At 37.8% G+C, this 26,335-nt stretch overlaps 1 protein-coding gene across 2 annotated transcripts in view; it reads left to right on the top strand.

Moving 5' to 3' along the window:
* The first annotated feature begins 8,588 nt into the window (after positions 1–8,588).
* Positions 8,589–26,335, top strand: part of LOC149263952 (mitochondrial import receptor subunit TOM5 homolog) — a 35,467-nt gene continuing 17,720 nt past the window's right edge. The window contains exons 1-2 of one of the 2 annotated variants that reach the window (XM_089427010.1): positions 8,589–8,607; positions 8,654–8,812. In XM_089427010.1, coding sequence (XP_089283136.1) covers positions 8,726–8,812 — 87 coding nt within the window. In that variant the 5' untranslated portion in view covers positions 8,589–8,607; positions 8,654–8,725. The other variant, XM_089427005.1, reaches the window with a different exon arrangement.

Here is a 26,335-nt window from a genome sequence, read left to right as displayed (position 1 = left end):
ATAGAACAAACCGATATATGCAATGTCCTAAAGCATAATACTTGTTCTACTTATACAAAACATTAAGCGGAAGCATAATCGAATTCATGAGCAACATCAAGTAGAAACATGCATAACTGATAAAGAGAAATCAATCACACATAACACAGAATATATCACTGGGGAAAGCACCAGCATAAAACCCCAACACTGTATTATCAATCAAGTGGAAATCCTCTTCAACATACAAAAAGAATCAACTCAATAGCTATCCTGCTCTCTCTGTACTCTGATGATCTTCAATCAGAAGATGAAAATCATGGACTACCTAGGCCTCAATATATAGGCCACAAGTCCTCCAATTTCCTATAATAGATCCTTCTCCATGTAAGGAATACTTACTAGAAATATCCAAGCATCTGATAGTACACTGTCCCACATCTGATCTCAACTGGGTCTCTGACAGAACTGACATGCAACAGTTATCCATGAGTGAAATCTCAGTTATCTAAAATAATAGTTGTCACATGCATGCAAGCATTAACAAACTATATTTCATTATTTTAACAACTTGTTAAAATAATCTAACTGGACTTGACTAGTTAGAACTAAGTCAACTGATTCTCTCATTATAGAACTCATACTTATTCCCTCAATCAGTGGAGGAAATTAAGGATAAATTCCTCAATCAGTGGGACAACTCATGTGCATGCTCACAATGACTTCAAATTCGAGTTTCCTTAACTAATTAACTCAACTGAATTAATTAATTAATATTTCCAACTGCTGTTAAGACCAAAATTAATTTTACTTCCTATAGATAGACAAGGGACTGCTATAAATAGGAAGGGACCCATAAATGCTATTTTTAGAACTTTCTATTTTTAGTAGTTTCACCTCTCACCCAATGTGGCCAATGACCTCACTAGCCAAACTGTTATTTTTAGACATGCTATTTTTAGACATTCTATTTTTAGTAGGTCTATTTTTAGCACATTCTAAACTTAACATTTCTTGTTGCACATTTTTCAACACTCCCTCTCAATAAGAAAGGATTTCTCTCAAACCCGATCTTGTAACTCTGGAATGTTCTGCATGCAACACATCTACCCGGTCCACTTGCTCCAACAACACTTGGAACAAAAACACTCCCAACTGACCACTCTGTTGGGCTAGGAACATACTCTGATGTTGAAGCTCTATCTGCTGCTGACAAGTGCTCCCTCTCTAACATCTGCGCTACTACAAACATCTCCATGCATCTCGCACCATTGCACACCTCTCTGTGCCACCTAGCACTATGCAAAACACTTGTGCCTCTCGCATCGCTGCAGCCTGCTAGCTATGCGTTGTCCTGGGATTCCCTGCACTGTCGCTCTCTCTACCGCTCCATCCGCATCTATCTCTACCCAATCAGTCAGTTCCTGCTACTCCACATCGGGGCTCCTGTAGCAAGGTCTCATCCAAGAGGTTGGGTACCTCAAGGATCCTGCCCCTCCTCCTTGTGACAATCACTCTATATCGCCCCATCTCCTACCGGAGGTATGGCTGCATGCGATCCCTCTGCCCACTTGGCTCGAAGTTTCCCCCTACTAGAGGTCTTTGCATGAGTAGATGCTTCTCCTCGATCTCCTCTCAGCTTCCCCTGTTGTGGCTGCTCCACAACCTCCTAAAGTTGTTGCACCAATCGTGGCTCCTCCACAATCGTCTGAGACTTCTCCTGGCTCTACATGTTAAGAGGTAATATACCCTCCCTCTCAACCACCAAGTCTCTAACCTTTGCCTTGCTCCTCAAGGCTTTGCATGCATCTTCTACCTCAAGTGCATACAGGTTCTTGGCTAGCACACCAATCTATTTCCACTTTCTCGCCGTCACGAAATTTTCTAGAAAAGGAACTAATTTTAAATTAGCGATATCTCCCTCATCCGAACTTCGATTCAGCCGATTTTTTTTTTTTTTTTGATTTTGGGTATTTTTCTGTAAGGAATCCAAATCTGCTATTTATTTCTGAAAATTTTGTACAAAAATTTTCAGATCTGCTCTGCAAACTCTCGGCCTAAAACTCAAAACTTTGAAATCTCCTCTCAATATATTGTTCTTGCTTAATCACTTGTGCTCCGATACCATGTAGAATTTTGTAGAATTTTTCCTACAAATCAGCTAGCTCTGATACCATGTAGAAATTTCACCTGTAGAACAAACCGATATATGCAATGTCCTAAAGCATAATACTTGTTCTACTTCTACAAAACATTAAGCGGAAGCATAATCGAATTCATGAGCAACATCAAGTAGAAACATGCATAACTGATCAAGAGAAATCAATCACACATAACACAGAATATATCACTGGGGAAAGCACTAGCATAAAACCCCAACACTGTATTATCAATCAAGTGGAAATCCTCTTCAACATACAAAAAGAATCAGCTCAATAGCTATCCTGCTCTCTCTGTACTCTGATGATCTTCAATCAGAAGATGAAAATCATGGACTACCTAGGCCTCAATATATAGGCCACAAGTCCCCTAATCTCCTATAATAGATTCTTCTCCATGCAAGGAATACTTACTAGAAATATCCAAGCATCTGATAGTACACTGTCCCACATCTGATCTCAACTGGGTCTCTGATAGAACTGACATGCAACAATTATACATGAGTGAATTCACAGTTATCTAAAATAATAGTTGTCACATGCATGCAAGCATTAACAAACTATATTTCATTATTTTAACAACTTGTTAAAATAATCTAACTGGACTTTACTAGTTAGAACTAAGTCAACTGATTCTCTCATTATAGAACTCATACTTATTCCCTCAATTAGTGGAGCAAATTAAGGATAAATTCCTCAATCAGTGGAACAACTCATGTGCATGCGCACAAAGACTTCAAATTTGAATTTCCTTAACTAATTAACTCAACTGAATTAATTAATTAATATTTCCAACTGCTGTTAAGACCAAAATTAATTTTACTTCCTATAGATAGACTAGGGACTGCTATAAATAGGAAGGGACCCAGAAATGCTATTTTTAGAACTTTCTATTTTTAGCAATTTCACATGTCACCCAATGTGGCCAATGACCTCACTGGCCAAATTGCTATTTTTAGACATGCTATTTTTAGCAGGCTTATTTTTAGCACATTCTAAATTTAACATTTCTTGTTGCACATTTTTCAACAGAGAAAGTATGCACCATAACTTGAGGTGCCATTGGCAATGGCATGAAAGAAGGTGTGCCAAGCATTATTGATAAGTTGCATGGTGAGTCCATATGCATTGGGTAGCCTTGGTGACGAACCCATGGTGATTTGTGAGATGGTTAGGATGATGTACTAACATTTAGGTTAGGAGAACCAAGGATGTCTTGTCAAGTAGGACTAATGACTAGCAAGGTGCTTTGTAGCAAGCTTTGATAAAGGACAATGTGACTTGGAAATGTGATAGATTATGTGTTTTTTTTCTTGGCAGGGAAACATTATTGGTAAGTGTATTTAATACATTTGAATGCTTCATAAAGGAAGAGCATGATCTTCAACAACTATCAATGTGTTAGATTAGATAAATGATAGCATGGTCTCATGCTAGATAATTGGATGTTTAAATATGCTTGTCCAGGAGGATGTGATGGTAGGTTGCATGCAATTGGGTGGTGATGATGCAACATCATACATGGTGAGATAAGCACTTTGACATTCCACCCAATGGAAGATGCTTGGCTTGGATTTGATTAGGACTTACGTGTATTTTAGGTGATACAAGTGGTTGATGGTCATGCTCAACTTGTATGGTCATGCTAGTGTTGCACATTGACTAAGATTCTTAAGTGGTATGGGTGATCAAGTATAATAAAATATTTAACTTCACAACAAATGTTATTAGAGGCACATTTGAATGTGGAAATTACGAAGTGTATTTTCACTACCAACACCCCTTTCACCGAAGGAGATAATGGGGTCATGTTGATGAGAACATCGACAATTCAAGTGAGGTAGAATGTAAGCACTCAATTAGAGGTGCCATTGGTAATGACACAATGGAGGGTGCACTTGACATACTTGGCAAGTTGCATGGTTAGTTCATATACTTTAGTAGCCTTGGTGATTGACTTATGGTAGTTTGCGAGATGGTTAGGATGATGTACTACTTTATAGGCTAGGATGATCAAGGATATATTGTCGAGTATGATGAATGGCCAATGAGGTGCCACATAGTAGGGTTTGGTGGAGGACAATGCAACCTGGTAATGTGATAAATTGTGCGTGTTTTCCATGACAAGGTAATGATTTTGATAAGTGCATCAAAGATATGTGGATGCTTGGAAAAGGGACATGATCTTCATTAACTATCATGTGTTAGCTTAGATGGATGATAACATGGTCTCACATTAGGTAATTAATTGTTCAAGCATGTTTGGCTTGGTAGAGGCAATAATAGGTTACTTATGGCTGGGCGGTGATGATGCAACATTATGCACAGTGAAACAAGCATTATGAAATTCCATGCAATTGAATTTGTTTGGCTTGAGTTCAATTAAGACATGTCAGTTAGGTATATTCCAATAAGTGATTGATGGTCATGCCTAACTAGCAAGGCCATGTTGGTGCCACATGCTGACTAAGCTTCTTAAGGGGCATGTTCCACTCAAGAGGAACAAAAAGTCTAACCTCATGATGAGTAAGATGCAATGTTATAGTTAATGACATGCAACTTCTAATTAGATTTAATAACTATGACAAGATATACTAATCAAGGAGCCCTATTACTCACAAGGAACAAAAATATCACTTAAAGAGTAGGCATACTAGTTCACAAGGAACATACAAGAAAATGAATACATAATTTGATCTTTTGGACATAATAACAACCAAAATTTCACAGTGACATCGAATCCCATTTCAAAGTTAAATTACAATTAATTAAATAAATAAAAGTTAAATTAGCTATAAATAAGAAGAGTAAAAGTGTATAACTCAAGTTTTATTTTCTCTTTAATAAAAGGTTAAACTACAATCATGGATAACATGTGGTTTGATGTATAAGATCTCAGTTATTAAAAAGTATATGACACCAAGTTAAAATCATTTATAATTTTAAAATAAAAAATAAAATTGCATTTATGTTATCTTAGATACCAACCTAGATCCATCTTAACTCCAGATCTACCAAGTGTCGAGAGGGATCAAATCTTTTTTCACTCTAAAAGAAACTTGCATCTTGTAACGCCCCTAGTGAATTGTAAATATTTTATTTACTTTGTTTTGAAGTTACTTTGCAGACTATGGACCATGCTAAGGGCTAGGGTTGAATCAATGACAAACATATATGTTTTTCTAATTTTACATTAATAAAATGCTGCATCTAGTCAACCATGAAAATTACAGTGGGAAAAGATGCTGAAAGGAGAATTTCACATTCCAAACAATTAAAAGGACAATTGAGAAAAGCCCAAGAAGGGCTATGGGTAGAGTTAGTTGCCTGCCCATATTCCTCTCCCCATAGATAAAATATCTTAGTTAGGGAAACATGTTGACCAAGAGGGTGAAAGGGGAAAAAAGCCTAAGGCAACCTAGTAGAATTGGAGCCTATTGGAGGAGGCCTAAGAGAGGATAAATAAAAGTTGTTTAACTTAAAATCCCTCATGACAGGATGCTATTGAGGGAGGCAGGATACTTGCAAGAGGAATTTTTGGACTAGACCTATATGGTCAGTGAAATCCCAGACCAAACCTTGTATGGTCAATGAAATACCAGACTAAACCTTGTATGGTCAGTGAAATCTCGTGGCGGACACTTGGTTTGAGGAACCATTTCTCGTGGTTGGAAGGAATAGTCTTCCGCCCACTTTGATTTTCATGGCAGTTTGGACTGGTTAAACAGATAAGTGATATGTGAAATAATTTACTGTTGTATGTTGCTTTTGTTCATGTGCATAGATGGTTTCTTTCTTGCTAAAGTGATGTTCATGTTCATGTATAAAGATGGCTATGTTAACAATTTGCAAAATGTAATAATAAAGTAATCGTTATAAAACTATGAGCTAGGTTAGTCACCTGGCCTAGTTGGACAAGTACCCAACAACTTAGTGACAATCTTGTGCTCGAAAAGGGGGTATGGAAGGAGGGAGTAGGTCTTGCAGTCAGTTCCCACCAGGGTCTCCAAACCGCTAAATTATAAATAGTGCAAGCAACTGCCAATAAAGAACTCTTTAAGTGGTAAATGGAGCGACATTTTGTAAAGACCAAAAACCTAAATATAAAGTGTGAATATACAATCTAACTTAATATCACATAGATACAAGAGTCTGAGATATAAATGTATAAATGTGCAGTAGAACGAACTCGAGGCAAAACTAAAAATAAATATTGTAGTACTAGCAATTAAATATACAAGTAGCCAACAAAAGGGTGGGAACAACTGCAACCCATTCTTTCTGAAGAAAATAAGTTGTTTCTTGTTCAACCCATAAAGGATTTGAATGCATGTGATAACAAATAAATTAAAGTGAAATGTTGAAAATTCACACTTTATTAAACTATTGCAAAAATTTTGGAAAGGAAAGCCGTCATTTTCGAGTTACAATGACAGTGGTCGAAAGCCCTACGAGGCCACATGCCCTTAAGTATAAAATTAAGAACAACATGTTCCAATGAAAATGACCGGGTAAGACACTGCTTTAGCCATAATTGAGAAGGAGTAAGTGACCACAGGTCACCCCCTCAACGTAACCTCGAACAACAAACAAGTAGGAAAACTAATAAGAACCTAAATTATGACGACCGAACTCCAAAGATTAAATAATGATTAAAACTCTCAGGGGACATCCATTCCTGTAAAGGGGAGAATTTGGCCTACCAGGTATCGAATAAGAGAAATCCATTAATAATGTGACATTATTAAAGAACGATACTTGAAAGGGAAATGTAATAAGAAAAGAGAACAAACCCACCTGTTAATATGAATCTGGAAATCACCATCGTTCTGGATACCCTGTGAAATCAACGAATGTGCTCAGAATCAAATACCAATGAAGAGGCAAACCCAAACATTGTTATTCAACATTAAGACTTTGAAGAGGGACTTGTCTACCTGTGTGGCAAACCTATGCATGCCACATGAAACTGACGGAAGTGCTTATGGCAAGAAACCCTTCCAAACCCTAAGGTACCCATTGGAGTAGTGAGAACCTAACTAAATAAACGAGAAAGAACTACCTCGACCTGCAAACATTGAAACATGAAACATTCACTCAAGAAACTTGGTTATCTCTGGAGTTAATAACCTCAATTCAGAGACTTCAAGAAATGACTTCACATACCTCATTGCAGTGAAGATTGGTAGGGTTAAGGCTTATTGACAAACATTGAAACATGAAACATTCACTCAAGAAACTTGGTTATCTATGGAGCTAATAACCTAGGAATTCAGAGACTTCAAGAAATGACTTCGCATACCTCATTGCAGTGAAGACTGGTAGGGTTAAGGCTTATTTTAGAGTAATGTTTAGTAAAAATCTTGGAGACTATACTTGTCAATAGTTAATTATTGAAGTGTCACAATATTTACTATATCTTTTTTCTTGGATAGATATGTTACACATCTCAAGAGATTTGATCCCTCTCAACACTTGGTAGATCCGAAGTTAAGATGAATCTAGGCTAGTTTAATTTTCCCTTTAAACAGGTTGGGTCAATACCATGAGTTCTCATAAACTTGGAGCTTCTAAAGTTAAGATGGATCTAGTCTAGTTTAATTTCCCCTTTAAATAGGTTGGGTCAATACCATGAGTTCTCATAAACTTGGAGCTCAAAAACTACTGGTAACTTGACTAGGTCAAATTTACCTTAACTACCCAACAAAAATTAATAAAAACAATAATTTTTATTTTATTTTGAACTAGTCAAAATGTTTACAAGACATTACTTTACAGTGTTTTGAAAGAAATTGTTTATGGGGAACTAGCAACCTCCTCAGATATATGTAATAGCGTGCAAGCCACATATATCAGAGGCTCATAGTTTAGTTTAGGGCTGAGATATCCGAAGACCACTGGAAACTAAAGTTGGGATCCCAAACTCCAACGAGACGCCTATCCTTCTAGCCTTACTACTACGGACCATAGTGTCTCCGCATTAGATTTGAAACTAGATGAAAAAGATAACATCCCAATAAACATTATATTACAACATCTCTCATACCCACCTAAAAATATTTAACACAATAAAGAAACCTTAAAACCTAGAAAGTCTACCGCCTAACATATTTTTAGTATTATTTAATGATAATAAGTAAAGTATGACTAAATTATAAAGATGATAGGTACTTGCCAACTTCCATTATAAAAAACAAAAAATTAGAAAAGAAAAGGGAAACAAAAATCTCGAGTTACGCTTCCACGGAGGTATAAGAAATTTGATTGTGTTTTTTCTAATAGAGTTTAGGCTTCTGTGATCCATATTAGGTTAGATAAAGATTTCGGCGTAAATCACATGAAAAGTCATTTGTCGACGCGTTTCGAACCAACCAGTGTGGTTCATCGTCCAGTGTGTTTTTTCTATTATAAAAAACAAAAAATTAGAAAAGAAAAGAAAACAAAAACCTCGAGTTACGCTTCCACGGAGGTATGAGAAATTTGATTGTGTTTTTTCTTATCGTTTGAACTTGCAGGAGGACGCATTGACGATTAAGGGTTCTAGGGTATATTCAAAGGTGTTTTACAGTGCGCTCTAATAATCGGCAATGGCGGTAGGCGGCGCTGTCATGGAAAAACTGAAACAAACGTGGAATGCTCAAGTTCAAGATGAAGAGAAATGGGCAGCTAACATGGTATGATGCTTCCATTTCCTATTCTTATCGGTATTGGTGTTTATTTCCCCCGTTTAGTGTATTTTATTCTTCAGAGTGCGCTGGATTTTATCGGTATAATATCTGAAACGCGAATTATTTGAATTCGTAGGTCATTCTTACATAAATATACTGAGGCGGGTTTTCATTGAAGTATTGCTTGCATGTTTTTATTAAACAGCCATTCAAATCTTCGGCAAAATGTTGAAATTAGTTTATGTTGGTGTTTAAGGCCTGTATTTTAGAATCTCTGCTTGAGAGTTTTTGCAGCACGTTGGAAACCTTTGCTATTATTTATAAATGTATGCGAGGGTTTAAAGCTATTGCAATAGCAAACTCTCCGTTATTTATTATTGATTTTCGTTCGGGAGCTTTATTTTACTGAAGGAAGTCAGGGTTTAGGGTTTTAGTTCCGCCAGGGTTTTATTTCTGCCAGGGTTTTATTTCTGCCAGGGTTTTGGATCTGTAACGTATTATATAAACTGAACCGCCAGGACGAGGAATTGTACGTCCACGATCCCATGTAAGATAAAATGCTTTAACATTACGAGAAACATTTTGCGGGGTTTCCTGTCATTTTCTATCAATCCCGCGGGTTTTCCTTTCAATTCCATGTTCATTCTAGCTGCAATCCTTCCGTGGGTTCGGTTCCTATTTGATGTAAAGGAGCATGCCCCCGAATATGTGTGAAAACTGTACAACACATTTCCTGTTTCGTGGATTACCCATTGGTTTGGTCACGGGCATGTAGTTTAGAGATCTAGCTTCAAAGGGTATAATTAAATGTAGGTAAGGATTTACCAAATCTGGCGTTCCTTTCTACAGTTTTCCACTTTTTTAATGTCAATAATATTTTGTGCTTCACTATAGTCACACAGGAAATGACGTGGCAAAGCCAATGGGCAAGACTGTAACGTTGGCTGGCTCAGGAGAGTTTTTGCACACAACTTGATAAATGGAAACCTTGGAACCTTGGAAAAAGTTAGAAAAATTCACAAAAAATTGAATTTTTTCAATTCACGAGAAATCTATTTCATAGACATGAACATAACATTGAGGCATGTACATTTGTTAGCATCAGGTAAGAGAGTGTGAAATTGCATATAATGATATATACTTAAAATAGTTTATGATACAAAAGTTGCACAAGTTATATGTGCAAACTTCAAAAACACTCATCAAATCCTCTTAAAACATCAAATTAAATTGCAAAAATCACATATATGTCAGACAACTGCTGTTGCAGTAACCCCCACCCCCCTTTTAAAAAATAGAAGAGGAGATTTCTTTTTGTGTTGAGAAATTAAAGTGTACTATATTACATCAAAAAATGTACGTCATAGATTTTGTTATTAACTTGTCAATTTTTTCTAGATCTAAAATATTCCTTACCTGAGAAGGGCTTTGCTTTTTAGGTAAGACCTTGAATAGTTGAGGGGTTCTTATATAGTAATATACATAATATGAAATGTATGCGTATATAAAGAGCAGATCTAATGAGAAACAAGAAGGCAAACCTTGAAAGGTTTCAATCAGGTGGATGATTCAAAAGTTATGTTGATAAGGGGATGAAGGCACCACCCTATTTCTTTGTATGCCTCATGCCTTGCTCTCTAATAGTCCATAGATGTTTTGACTGAATTATAAGGTCTAATACTTATATCTTAGGTAGATACAAACTAGCATCAAAACACTACACGATGCTTATTTAGAATTGCTTGATTGGTTACTCTTGATTGTTGGTAGCTTCAATGTAGATCAATTTGTTGTAGTATGGTTTGAATTAGAACATCCAATTTGCCAAATGGAGCCAGTTCCATTGATTCAAGGCGCCCCACATGATGTGGGATAGTTCCTAAGTTGGGCATTATCTTGTCTGAAACTTTTTCATGGATTTTTGTAGTCTAGTTTTTTTCATTCTTTTTGTTTGCTATTAGTGTCCCAAGCTTGTAGGTCAAGGCATGTTCCTTGATCAACTTTCTGATCAATTTGCTTGAGACTTTTTCTAGTAAGATGGGTCAATGCGATTATAACATTTTCAAGTGCAAAGTCTCTTCTTCAAAGTTGGGTCAGGGGCCTTACAACATTTTAAAATGAAAAATGGAGCAAATTGCTCCTTATTTTCCATAATGCAAATCTTGACAAATCATGCACCATGCTGTTGTGGCTTGAATAATGCTAATACTTATATTGTTTTATAGATAAAACTAAGATCAATTGAGAATTGGGGAAACCAAAGTTTTTACTTTCCTTAATTTTTTGTTCTTCCTTGCCTATGCGATCTCTAGACAACCTTTCTTGTTTTGGACTAATTTTAGCACATTAATGCATGACTTAATCACATCTCACCCATCATACTCTAGGCTTCATGCTCTTTGATCTTGACTAAATGACCAAATGGATAGAAATTGGTTTTGATAGTCCACCACCACTTAGTAACGAAATCATCATTTTGCACATGATTTTTATATCAAGATTTGTATTGATAAATTTGTAGTCTTATCAAGGAATCCCCCCTTCTGTCGAAGGGGAGTCAGCCTAAAGTGAGGAGGTTAATTGTTGAGGTGATAGTGGGCACTGTCCTCAAGTTGCCGTAGGGTTTTTGCTTGGTGATTGGATTTATTAGTCAACAAGATTTTCCATGGTAACAAAGAGGTCAATTTCAAATTTAACTTGTGGCGAACTTTTAGTACAATTTTTGTGGTTCCTTTAGTAGAAGAGTCGCTACTTCCTTCTACTATGATAGCACTTCCCTCCAGAATAGTAGTGTTTTATGGTGATGAGATAGCCATTAGAGGCTTCCATAATGTCAAAGGGTGAAGGTTGTGCTTGTTAGGGCCAGCTTAGTCAACATTGATTTTGAAAATATTCAATATAATGCAGTTGAACAAGTGCTAGATTTCAACCCTCACCACTTTGCTTACAATCTATTTCGTTGGTTACATAAGTAGTAGGAACCATCAATGTCATGTAGTGCTACAAATAATGCAAGTTTCAGGCTCACTCTAATGTTGTAGAGGTTTTGTGGACTCTAATCCACATATATTTGATATAGAAGGGGGATTGTGTGAAAAAATGTCACAATGACATCTATATGGAAACATGATCAATAGTATTACAAGCATGTTGATTATCGCAAAAAAATCATTTTATGAATTCAAAATTTGAAGGGACATGTTTCTTTCATTTATTTGGTGATAACAACACAAGGAAAGGTTCAATCTAGTTTGAAATTTGAAATAAAATGTAGTTATAATTACAAGTAATTCATATTAGTCATAAAACCATACATGTCCTGACTCCTAATTTATTTTTGGTCCATAAACATTAGAGTAGAAGCGAATGTCTATTATTGTCAGGCCAGGCAGTAACTCCACCAAATCAATTCATATTATTCCTTCAGGTTGGTCTTTATTATATACATGAGGAGACTGTTCACTTCATCTTTCGATGACTGTTCATATTTCTTATTATTTATTTACATCAATTGTATTTATTCACCCAATCCTGATGATTAGGTGTCAACATTCCCCCCCTTAATCTGAAGGGATGTTGGTGAGTCCAAGCATCATTCTGAATCGTTCAAGCTTTTCTTTTCCAAGTGCTTTGGTGAAGATGTTTGCAATTTGCTCATTAGTGGAATAATAATGGAGATGGATTGTCTTAGCCTCAACATGATGTCGAATCAGACGATATTTAGTATTGATGTGCTTAGTTCGATCATGGAACTTTGGGTTCTTGGCCAACTTTATTGCAGAGGTATTGTCAATCATGAGTGGAGTTGATTGTACTTGTTTTACCCGCAAGTCTTCAAGAATTTTCCTGAGGCACACAATTTCTTTTGTTGCCTCAGCTGCTGCCACGTACTCTGCTTCTATTGTGGAATCTGCTGGAACTGATTGTTTGCAAGATCTCCATGAGACAACTCCTGATCCAAGACTCATAGCATATCCTGAAGTAGATACCCCAGTTTCTTTGTCTCCATCGAAGTTTGAATCAGAGTATCCAATCAAACTGAAGTCGTCCACCTGCGTATACTTGATTCCAAAGTCTTGAATTCCCTTCAAGTACCTTAGAACTCTTTTTGCAGTAGACCAATGTCCTTCACAAGGCTTTTGCATAAACTTGGAGAGGATTCCAATAGCAAACAAAATGTCTGGTCTTGTAGTAGTTAGGTAGTTGAGACTTCCTACAAGTTGTCTATACTTTGTTGCATCCTCAAATTCTTTTCCTTCAATAGATGTGAGCTTTAAGTTTTGTTCCATTGGAGTAGTAAGAGGATTGCATTATGTCATGACAAACCTGTTCAACAGATCTCCAATGTATTTCTATTGAGAAAGAAATATGGACTTCGGATGTTGAGTTACTTCAATACCAAGATAGTAATGAACATAGCCCAAATCAGTCATTTCAAAACTTTTCCCCAATTCCCTCTTTATGGATGCAATGTAGCTTTCATTGTTCCCTGTCATCAAAAGATCATCTACATATACCACAAGATATATAATTGTTTTGCCAACTTTCTTGACAAATAAAGTTACATCATCAAGATCATAATGTTTGAAATTGAGTTTCAGAAGATGCTCAGTTAGTTTTTCATACCAGGCTCGCGGTGCTTGTTTGAGGCCATACAAGGATTTCACAAGTTTGCATATTTTATGTTCATGTCCTCTCACAGCAAATCCTTCAGGCTGGAACATAAAAACATTCTCTTTTAGATCTCCATTCAAGAAAGCAATTTTTACATTCATTTGATGGACTTTCCAACCGTTTTGAGCTGCTAGGGCAAAGAGTGTTCGGATGGTAGCCCATTTTGCTGTGGGGGCAAAAGTCTCTTCATAATCGACCCCTTCCTTCTGTGCAAAACGTTTTGCCACAAGCCTAGCTTTGTGCTTGTCAAGTGAGCCATCAGCTTTATACTTATTCTTGTAGACCCACTTGCAGCCAATTGGTTTGGTTCCTAATGGAGGATCAACTAGCTTCCAAGTGCCGTTCTTTATGAGGGCATCATACACCTTTTGCATCGCTTCTTTCCATTCATCATTAAAAGCAGCTTCTTTAAAGGAAGTTGGTTCAAAATCTGTAGACAAGTTCAATTCACAATCATAAGAAACATCCATATCAACAGGTGAATTAGAGTCATCTACATCACCTCCATTTTGCCGGTTTGAATTTCTAGCTCTTGTCTTTCCAACCTCATCAGGATGAACACTTTCAAGTGTCTTTGTCAGCCACTTTGGGGGACCTTTCTCAGATGGTCTAGGGTGCTCCGTTGATTGAGTTGGGACTGAATCAAGATTGAGTCCCCCAATTCTCTCAATCACATCACTTAAAGCATTATCCGTTGTTGGGGTTTCATGCGGGGGAGAGAGTTCTTTAGAAGAAGATTCCACATGTTGATCTAGTATAGGAATCCCCCCTTCAAGATGTGGAATCTGACTATCAAATTCTTGAAATGATTTTGCATTTGCGAATCTATCCAAGCGATCAAGTTGCCGCTCAACAACATTGTCAGTTTTGGATGATTCAAGAAAAATTACATCTCTAGATACAACAAACTTTTTATTGACTTCATCACAGAGACGGTATGCTTTGGATGTGTTTGAATACCCGAGGAAGATACACTTACAGCTTCTTGCACCAAGTTTGTTTCTCTGTACCTTTGGTATCAAGGCATAACAGGTGGAACCAAAGACCCTGAGATGCTTTACCGAAGGAACATGCCCATACCACATTTCATATGGAGTGTTGTTTCTAATAGCATTAGATGGACATCTATTCTTTATATATGCAGCACATAGAACAACATCAACCCAAAACATTATCTTTACATTTTTGAAGAAGAGCATGGATCGTACCATATTTAAGATTGTCCTATTCATTCTTTCAGCGACACCATTCTGTTGGGGATTATAAGGTACAATTGTTTGATGTTTGATCCCATGTTGGTGAAGATAGTTTTCAAATTCATTTGATGTATATTCTTTTCCATTATCAGTGCGAATAGACCCAATATGAGATTGTGCATCATTTTCAATCCATTTATGAAAATTCTTGAATGTTTGAAAAATATCAGATTTGTTCTTCAATAAATAAACCCAACACATTTTGGTGTAGTCATCAATAAATGTCATCATATATTTATTTCCATTTGCAGAAGGAACATGGATTGGACCACATAAATATGAATGAATGAGTTCAAGTTTTCTACGTGCTCTTGAATGTGAATCATGAAAAGACTGTTTGCCATGCTTTCCTAGAATGCAATCATCACATTGCTTAAATTTCCTAGGAATTGTAGGCAAACCAACAACACCATTTTTCTTCAACAAGCGGAGGCTGTCATAGTTCAAATGTCCAAATCTAGCATGCCATAATAAACTTGATGGAAGCGTACCTTCTTCATAATGAGAATTGTATGAGAAATGTTGTGCACGAGCAGAGCTACCTTGCAGCTTGAGAAACCTTTCTTCTTCTATTCCCCTAATGACAAGTGAGTGGTCAGATGCTTTTCTCACCTCAAGCTTGCCATCAAACATATGAATGGAGTGACCTTGTTGGCAGATGTGGACCAAGGACAGCAAGTTTCTCTTCAACTGTGGGAGATATAGAACATGATGTAGAAGAAAGTCTGGAAGACCAGGCAATTTAAGCCTGATTGTGCCAAGCCCTGATGGCTTGATTTTTGATTGGTCTGCAAAGTATACTGCTCCATCAACATTGTCAGTAAATTCTTCAAAAAAATCTTTTCTATGAGTCATGTGGCAAGTTGCTCCTGAATCAAACAACCAATCATTTTTCTAAGAAGCAAGTGAAGCATTAAATAAATCTTCATTTACTCTAATATTACATTGTGCCACAACATAGTGAGCGGATTCAGGTGCTTTACCTTTGTCTGTATCATCAATTCTACCTTTATGTTGATTTCTTTGCTGCTCAATTTTGTCCCATGGTAACTTGCATGTAGAGGCATCATGTGATCCATTTCTTTTGCAGTGTATGCAGTGCAAATTTGCCTTTTCTCCTTGAGAGTGTCTGCCCCCCTGCCTCTGGAATATCTTCCTCTTCCTTTTCGACCATCTCTTCCTCTAAAAGAATCTTGAGCATGATGTTTTTCTTTATGAGCAAGGCACACAACCTCTTTAGAAGATTCAGGGATTGTTTTCTTTCCAAAAGCTTTCTCTCTTTCAGCAAATTTTTTCACAAGAGAGTCAACGGTAATGTCTTTAAGATTTCCATTTGCTTGCAATGACTCAAGATAATTGGAGTAAGTAGGATAAAGTGCCTTGAGAAAAGCGATAAGAGGAATATCCAAATCAATTTTAGTGGCTTGGATATCATGCATTATAGATTTTACTTCGGATGCAAGAGCAATAGGATCATTATTTTGCAATTCAAGAGTGAAGAGCTTAATCATGAGTTGAACAATTTCAATTGCAGAATGTGAGTCATAGAGTTCTTTCAGCTTTTGTAAGGCTTCGAAAGCAGTTGAAAATGGCGTAATATGGCGACTCACCTCTTCACTTACAGATGCTGCAATTAATGCATAGGCTTTGTTGTTCTTATTTTCCCAAATGGCGAGCTCTTTGTCTGAGGTAGGCTGTTCTGGCTGTTTGTCTCCGTCTCCAATACACACTCCTTTCCACAACTCATTGAAAATGAGGGTGTGTTTTATCATCCGGGACCACTCAGAATAGTTCTCCTTGCCAGTGAGAACTATTCCCACAATGGATATGATTGAATGCATACTGTAACAAAAACTTCTGCTGCAAAATTTTACTCTTAATGGGAGAAAATATAATTATGATATGACTGGTCAGCAAATTCAACTGGACAACAAATGTCAATACCCGAGACTACGAAACTGTACAACGCACTGAACTGAGGTATATAACGCTTAACATTTGCTAATATATAAATAAGCAATTACTCTAAAAAAACAACTGTACAAGAATTAACAGGCTTATGTTTTCATCCAAACATAAAATGTTATCTAGCAACTCCCTTTGACTGCATTCAACATTTTCAACGCCAATTCTATGCAATACCAAGCATATGGTGGTCCTTCACGTAGGTATGGTGGTCCTTCACCAGCACCTTTCGCTCTGATCCCAATGTGAAGACATTCAACACATTCAACGTTTCATTCAATGTAATACTCAAAAACTGATCAGCGTAAATGTATGTATGGGCAGCGTAAATACAATTGACAACGTAATACGGAGCAGTGTATGTATGGAGCAACGTAAACATAATACGGAGTAGTAAATGTAAATGTATGTATGGAGCAACGTTAAAGATAATCAATCAAGAGCAATGCGGGTGTATACCAACAACGTGCAAATGTATATCAACAGCATGTAGACTTTGATGGCAGTGTTCCTCGTTCCTCTTTCCAGCATGGAGGCACCAGATGCGCACTAGTCCAAAGCCATGGGGCCTTACTATCCACAGCAGCAGGATTAGAACCTCGACCTACCAAACGCAGCCTCAACACTCCCTCACGCAGCACTCAGGCATGCATTAGCGAGACAAGGGATAACAAAAATCATTCCAGAGAAGAGGGCACAAAAAATTATTATGGCAGAGAGCCCAGAGAGAATACCAGGTGTTATAGACATATTTGGGCACATCAACCCCATACTTATATGTCGATAAACTAGGGCCCATCAACCCCTAAAAGAGTTCGTTCATACCCTAAAAGAACATAGTCATCTGATTACATCATTCCCCAAAATTTCCATCTGAGAAACCATCCAGAAATGGCCTAAATTGAACCATACTGGCTGCTCCACTGGCAAAGTGCGATGCATACTGAGTGGTACACTACCAGGGTGCAATGCATACTGATTAGGCCTTCTATAGGGTGCGATGGGCAAGGATGGACAAATGTCCGAGACAGTTTGCTAGGTGGTTGCTCATGGAATCTTCTAGAAACTTCTCTTGTGCCACTTGCCTCTCTGAATTCGCCCAAGGATGAGTAAGAGATCTAAGAAATCTCCAAGTGGAACCAATTGTAACAAGTGGAATGACACTAATCAAACCCCATGGATGACTCACACCCTTGCACACATCTATAAATGGATCTCTAATTCAAGAGATCTAGAGGCTGGAATACTGTGAATTGCAAGGAAGTGCTGATAGTTTGTAATTGAGGAAAGAGCATTGTATTGTTGGTGCGATCTTGTTATTTCATGAGGTGAAGAGGGAGAATTACAACCCAGTTGTCTGATCCAGCATCATCCTCAATTAAAGCAATTCAATGATTTCTTCTATGTGTAACATATAAGAGAAAGATAATGGAATCAACCTGGAACTTCCGCTAAATCCCTTGCTTGATCTCTCTCCCCCTTGACAGAGCTCGCAACTCCACGTATTTAACACGCTTGGAAAGTACTTGCACAAGTACAACAACAAAGAATCGTCAAAGCATCGTGATCTATTACAACATAAACATTACAGAATCAAATATATAATGAACAAATGATAGCATTCACAAATGATAACATTCACAATTGCACAATTATATGGAAGAAAACTTGAAGAACTTTATTAATAGAAGGGAGAATTACAATCCAGTTGTTTGATCCAGCATCATCCTCCCAGCTTCAATCCCTCTTCACCTCATGAAATAGCAAGATCACACCAACAATACAATGCTCTTTCCTCCATTATAAACTATCAACATTTCCTTGCAATTCATAATATTCGAGCCTCTAGATCTCTTGAATTGGAGATCCATTTATAGATGTGTGCAAGGGTGTGAGTCATCCATGGGGTTTGATTAGTGTCATTCCACTTGTTACAATTGGTTCCACTTAGAGATTTCTTAAATCTCTTACTCATCCTTAGGCGAATTCAGAGAGGCAAGTGGCACAGGAGAAGTTTCTAGAAGATTCCTTGAGCAACCACGTAGCAAACTGTCTCGGACATTTGTCCATCCTCGCCCATCGCACCCTATAGAAGGCCTAATCAGTATGCATCACACCTTGGTAGTGTACCACTCAGTATGCATCGCACTTTGCCAGTGGAGCAGTCAGTATGGTTCAATTTAGGCCATTTCTGGATGGTTTCTCAGATGGAACTTTTGGGGAATGATGTAATCAGATGACTATGTTCTTTTAGGGTATGAACCAACCCTTTTAGGGGTTGATGAGCCCTAGTTTATCGACATATAAGTTTGGGGTTGATGTGCCCAAATATGTCGATAACAGTTGCCCTGTAAAGCATGAAGTCGTAAATATTGATGTCGGGTGAAATGCTTTATCATGAGGATCCAAAGTTTCGAACTGGAAGGTGACTTGCATAAGTTACAACACAATACATCATCATAATATAGTTTTCATGATCTAGCTGAGGGAGGCATTCCCATGCTCAGCTTTATAAATTCATTTCATGTACATAAATCAGAGAGTCGTCTGTAGATGCAGACTAGTGATTCTTCAGATGTAGAGTCATCATCCATGGGTAGGATGACCATCTGTGTAGAGCGTTTGTACATTTGATGTTTTTATGTCCCTGAATATATTGCAGCCCGGATGGATGAAACTAGATCCGAGGTCTTCAAACTCATTCAATCTTCACTCGATGTACAAGTCAATCCATGTGAAGAGATGTTCTGAAGTCGAACATGGAAAGACATCGCCTGATTACCAGCCAATGATGTAAGCTGTTAACAGATGCGAGAGGAATCACCGATAATGATAATGACCCTCAAGGTACTACAGTACAATTCACGTGGTGTGAATATATGATCCGATGTTGAACACCACGCAAAATATTTCGGTCGAAGGCCATTGATGTCAACCTGTCGCCGGAAGTGAGAAACTTGCCATTGATGTATGCAAGCTTCAAAGCACTGGAAGGGTTGTTTCTAAGTCAACTTCTTGGATAATGAGTTGATGTCGACAAGAAATGACTCGTCGTAGGAGGGCCTTAATGTATCCCACATCTACGACACGAAATGAAGCAAATGATTTCTGGAGGTGAAAATGAACTGACGACACAAGGTTCATGAATGGCTGTCATGAAAAAATGGAGGTTGGAGGTATTGTAGTGGATGAGATATTAACTGGATGGTGGTTTCTCAATTGAATGACTTCTCTTGAACATGTCGGCGACACTGAGATGAATTGGTAGCGTTAACCCCAAAAGATGGATGGTATGAAAGACCAATGGTGAGATGACCGGTGAACGAAATAACCCAACCCAACTCAATAATGGAGATGAAGTGAAAGTGTCATGTTCAAGAGCGACCTGCTACCATAAGTTCTTCAAGTTTTTTTCCCTTTTTCCCCAGTCATTGTTGACCAGTACCTCTTTATTTTTTGTCAAGCTTGAGGAGGATAACATATGCTTGTTCTATAATTTGCCCTTCGGGCAAACCTGTCGCTATGTTTTGACGAGTCTAGCGACAGTGAAACTCGATCTCGTTTAGAATGGACAAGTTTGTCGCTATTGTTTTAACGAGTTTAACGACAAGGATAACTTGGTCCTTTTCATGTTTAGAGAGTTTGAAAAGGGACGAAAAGAAAACTCCATAAGTTCTTTTTCGTAAAATAATCCCTTAGGTCCGAAAAAGGATAAAATAATACAAAAGGGATGACTTTTCCAATCACTTTAACGAGCTGAAAAAGACAAGCGCTCGACTTTTTCGTAAGATAATCTCTCGGGTTCGAAAAAGTATAAAATCATACAGGAGGGATGACTTTTCCAATCATTTTAACGCGCTGAAAAAGACAAGCGCTCGATAATCTTTTCATATTTAACGAGTCTAAAAAGGGTTTAAAGAGGACTCGATTTTGAGGAACGAGTGGTATCTAGGGTAGCAACTGGTTCCGGTGAATTTGGAACTTCTCAAAACATGTTAATGTCTGTGAAGAGGCTGGCTAATAAGACCACTCATCGCAACTGTTCCTCAAAAAGGGCAAAACAACCAAGTGAGAGTGCATGATCGGCCAAAGGGATGGTGGTGATGGGATGTACACAACTAAGGTTCAAAAGGCTGATAGAATGGCAATCACAAGGGTTTGAAAATGGGTTCATTTTTTGACAAGCTTGAACCATGGGGGAACTATGCTTGGAGTCAGTTTTATTTTTACACAAGCTCGAAACGACAAAACTATGCTTGAATAAAGGGGTGCATGCCCCCAGCATGACGAAAAAGAGAGTCTCTTGTAACCAGATGGAAGTCACTGCACTGAAGCAGGACGGCTTCGTCCAGAATAGACAAAAGTGAATGGTGTGACAGACCAATCACATAACCTACAAGGAAACTTATCTTTACAACTAGGTGCATGCCCCCCAAAGCTTCATTACATTCACCAGATTACTCCTGACTATTAGTTGGATGGAATGAAGGTTCAAGAGATACTGCTGAAGTAAAAGGACCATTTAGGGATGATGATTGACTTGGAGCTATGCTTGGACCGGGAAATGAAAGCTGGTCAACGGTGACAATTTTGCCTTCATGCGGGAAACGCATCACTCGGAAGAGTGTTGAAACAATAGCTTCCATGTCATAAACATAGTCACGTCCAAGGAGTAAATTGTAGTCCAACGGTCCTGGGATTACCATCACGTTCAGATGAACGGTTTTCCTTCCCAAAGTAATAGGTAACTTAGGAAGGATCCCTAACGGTCGACTGGTTCCTTTGTTAAAGCCTAACGGATTCTGTGTAACAGGCATAAGCGATGGCGAACGAAGCGCTTTCCAAGCAGTTGAGGAAATGATACTTACTGATGCACCTTCATCTATAATAGCGCCATACATGATCATTTTACAAACTTGTACTATGATTCGGAAAGGTACATAAGAAGGAAGGCGAGATCTTGCTAGACGATTCCAATCAAAGGAAGTGGCTAAACTGCTTGGAGGGGGTACCGAAGAAATGGGAGGATTGACCCCTTGCGTTACAAGAACTGAAAGGTTTTTCTCATGTCTTGATGGAACAGGCGGATTGCCCCCAAGTTTGTTAGAATCCGAAGTAACATAAGGAACTTGAACGGTATCATTTCCACTCTCTTCAGGAAAGGTACGATTAGCTGAAGGTGAAATTGGGTCAACTTTTACCTTGACCTATTGACTTTGGTCAAGTATAGACTCATAAGATTCACTTTCAGAGAGAGTGGTTTCGACCGACGGTTGATTTAAGTCAGTCGGTTTTTCAACTAGTAAAGGACTTAGGGAGAGTTTCTTGTAACCAGATGGGAGTCGCTGCGGTGAAGCAGGACGATTATCCAATACTCTTTTGGCTTCATCCAAAAAGGGACAAAGGTGAAGGGAATGGTTACCTTCACATAACCTACATGGAAACTTAACTTTTCTCCTCTGTCCATGAACTTTACTATCACTAGTTGAAGGTGTGTTACCAACATGATCTCCAGAAGTTGATGACATGGGATGGTGTGAACGGGGAGACCATTCTTTCAAGATCCGAGGAAAGCAAGGACAATCTCGATGAAAATGGTCTCTTGCACAAATTATGCATGGAAATTTAGCTTTGGGAAGTTTAATGGGCGAATTTTCGCTAGATGATGCCTTCAAAGCAATGGTTGCTTGGTTGCCCCCTTGCTGAATTGGCTTCTTCTTTTTCTCCTTCCCTTTCTTCTTCTTCTTAGCCACCTGGTTACTAGTATCACTACTTTCACCAAGCGAAGAGGAAGAAGGGGAGGAAGAAACAAACGAGGAAGAAGGCGAAGGGTCAATTTTAGGATCAACTAGAGGTCTGCTCGATTCAGGATCAACTAGAGGTATGCTCGATTGTGGAGAAATCGTGACATTTTGAACCACAGAGGTTGAAAACAGCCATACTGGCAGGCCAATGGTAAGTCCTGGAAGGGATAATGTAGCCATATAAGGAGCACCAATATTTCCCCAAGAAGGAAAAGGACTAGATTCCCCTCAAAAGGGATTCCTTGATTGGTGGATTCTGGATTTGTCTCCATATATCTCAACTTAGGATCAACTAAGGAATAGGGATGTTATTGCGAATTCAATTAATTTTAAAGACGCTATGACACTTTGCTTTTTCATTTTTTAAGAGTTGAGAAAAAGCTAAAGATGACTCTAGTCTCCTTCGATTTTTAATGAGACTGAAAGGACAAGTGCTCAAATGGACCTTTTTTTTAAAGAGTCGAAAAGGATTGAAAGTGACTACTCTGGAAAATCTAGACAGAGGGATTACCAAACCAATCGCAAAACTGCAATATACACCTTGGTGATAAATTAAAGAGAAATTACCAAGGACTTATGTACGGCAGTTAATCTTCTCGAATGTTGTGTTCAGTGCATTGTGATCAATAAGGCAGCAGACTTGGCTCACTATGGATAAATGATTTAAGCCTATTGTGGTCTCCCAATACATACGCGACGGTACGGGGAGCACAAGTCCGTGCTAGCACGTGTCGTATCAAGGAGGAGGAATCACCCAACCTTCAATGAAAATGATAGTTACTAGTTTTAACGACGCCGGAACACGTCTCTAGCCTAGACCTCTAGATATGTTGCGTTAAGTTCCAAAGCGTTGTTAGGTTCATTGAAATTTATTTTAAAGTTGATCTTGTTTAGAGTTTGCCTTTCAATGGTTCACCGCGTGATGATGATTTGAAATTCCTAAAATGCAATCTATAATGATAAACAATCTTTGTTTATTTTGAACAATGAAAATCCTAGCTATTAGGGAAAGAAGATTACAATTCTTTCAAACAAAGAACAAAGAGCACACACTAGTGCATTTTCCTAAATCATTTTTTCGCACACAAACCAAAAAAATGCTAAATGCAAATGCATGTATTTGTGTTCGTTCTCCTTAATGTGAAAAATGCCAAAAAGGAAAACTAAATGCAACAACGATTTGAAATATTTTAGTCAAAATGACATTTTCGACAATTTCTTCTTCAAAAGAGAAAGGAAGACTCCACGACACTTTTCAATTTTGAATAAATTGTTTTCGACACTTTGAATATAAACAAATCAAACCAAATACACGAAGAAAAGTTCAATCGACTATCAAGGGAAGGAAGAATTCACAACACTTCTCTTTTTGACACAAAACGACAATTACGACACTTTTTGTATCAAAGCGACAAATCGATTTAAACAATTTTTCGACAAAGAATTGAAAATGATGAACAAATACACAAAAACATTCACTAATCCTAATCTAATTGAGGCTGATCTATGTGATGCAAGTAGGCTTCAGAAAGGAGACACTATTCATAAGGTCAAAAACCCTCAATTTCTAGAATGGAAAAAGAGTTCAGTCAGTCATCGCACCTGGGCTTCACAGAAATAGGGATGCATCACACTTACTACACTCGGGAAGTGCGATGCATACTGGGTTACAGTGGAAGACAATGCGATGGTCCAGGGGGCACAACTGAAATGGGTTTTGGCTCAGATGTGCAGCTGTTTTCAATGAGTTAAGTTGAGTGTTGATGAACAGTAAAGAGCAAAGTATGAAGGAATGTCTTGAGAGGTTACTGAGCTACCAAAAGGGCATCTAGATGTGCTTGTAAGTCAAATGTTTAATTCATAAACTAAACCAGAGATTGACTGAAGCAGCATTCATCTACTATGCAATTGCAGAGCAAGAGCAGTTTGAAGGCTACTTGGCTGACTTCAGGCTTTGTCTATAGTTTATAAAACAAACAATAACAACAAACAAACATCTGTTCTTCCCCAGTGGAGTCGCCAATTTGTTTCTGGGAAAACTAGTGTCTTGTTGAACGACTAGCCCTCTAGGTTTGGCAGCTACCCTAGAAACAACAGTTTAAAGCAATTCAACGATTTCTTCTATGTGTAATAGATAAAAGAAAGATAATGGAACCAACGTGGAACTTCCGCTTAATCCATTGCTTGATCTCTCTCCCCCTTGACAGAGCTCGCAACTCCTCCCCGTACTTAACACGCTTTGAGAGTACCTGCACAAGTACAACAACAAAGAACTGTCAAAGCATCGTGATCTATTACAACATAAACATTACAGAATCAGATATATAATGAACAAATGATAACATTCACAATTGCACAATCATATGGAAGAAAACTTGAAGAACTTTATTAACAGAAGGGAGAATTACAACCCAGTTGTCTAATCCAGCATCATCCTCTCAGCTTCAATCCCTCTTCACCTCATGAAATAGCAAGATCACACCAACAATACAATGCTCTTTACTCAATTACAAACTATCAGCACTTCCTTGCAATTCACAAGATTCTAGCCTCTAGATCTCTTGAATTGGAGATCCATTTATAGATGTGTGCAAGGATGTGAGTCATCCATGGGGTTTGGTTAGTGCCATTCCACTTGGAGATTTCTCTTATCTGTTACACATAGAAGAAATCGTTGAATTGCTTTAAACTGTTGTTTCTAGGGTAGCTGCCAAACCTAGAGGGCTAGTCATTTGACAAGACAATAGTTTTCCCAGAAACACCAGGTCAGGGGTGTCAGTTCTAAAATATGGGTAGAACAGGAAAATAGGCAGAAAAATGGAGTTACACAGGCAGGAATACTAAAAATAGGACCTGCTCTGATACCAGGTCAGGCCAGGCAGTAACTCCACCAAATCAATTCATATTATTCCTTCAGGTTGGCCTTTATTATATACATGAGGAGACTGTTCACTTCATCTCCCGATGACTGTTCATATTTCTTATTATTTATTTACATCAATTGTATTTATTCACCCAATCTTGATGATTAGGTGTCAATAATTATCAAGAGAAATGACATTAATATTGATAATGGCCTTTTGGAAGTTTTGGTTAAAGTTTAAGAAGGCATTTTTGTACTAGGTTTTCTTAAGCCTCAAACATTCTAGGAGACAAACTTCATTGAGAACTTAGAATATCTTTTATCTCCTCCTCATTATCATCGAGACCACGAAGGGCATCAAAAGAGTTGGAGTTGGAAATTGGTGTCTTTTTTTGGATCAAATAACCTAGGATACATATGGGCCATGGCCTTTTGGGTAGGTTGTTGACTAAGTCACCTGATAGGAGGACACAAGACACATGACACACGACCCCCCAGAATAGGACACGAAGGACACGTTATATATTATATATTAAAAAATATAAAAAATGAGTGAATTACACATAACATATGAAATATATAAAACATTTAGATGTGGATGATACAAGGTCAATACACAATTAATGCATATAACCATAATAACATTGAGTGCAAATGCAATCCATGTATAGTCCAAAAAAAATCATGCTACAACAAATAACTAGTACTATATATTATCAAAACCATTGCCTATATTGGGATCCTCATCATCAACATCACCCTCTAAGCATTAAAATGAGATAGAAAAAGCTCTACACGTCAAATCGAGATTCTGTTTGAATGATGGGTGTATTTTTACTATGGTCATGATAAAGGAGTTCAACAATCAATGCTACCAACATCAAGTTACACAGAGGGCTTGGTCCTCTTAATTAAATACTAGTTCCATAACCTCATACATGACAAATTTCAATGGAAACATTATAAT

This window comes from Pinus tabuliformis, chromosome 6 (assembly GCF_031772625.1).
Source record: "Pinus tabuliformis cultivar Carrire ecotype Pingquan chromosome 6, CPIR1, whole genome shotgun sequence".
Classification (NCBI taxonomy): Eukaryota; Viridiplantae; Streptophyta; class Pinopsida; order Pinales; family Pinaceae; genus Pinus; species Pinus tabuliformis.
The sequence above is the reverse complement of the archived record's forward strand: the minus strand, read 5'-3'. Positions and strand labels throughout refer to the sequence as shown.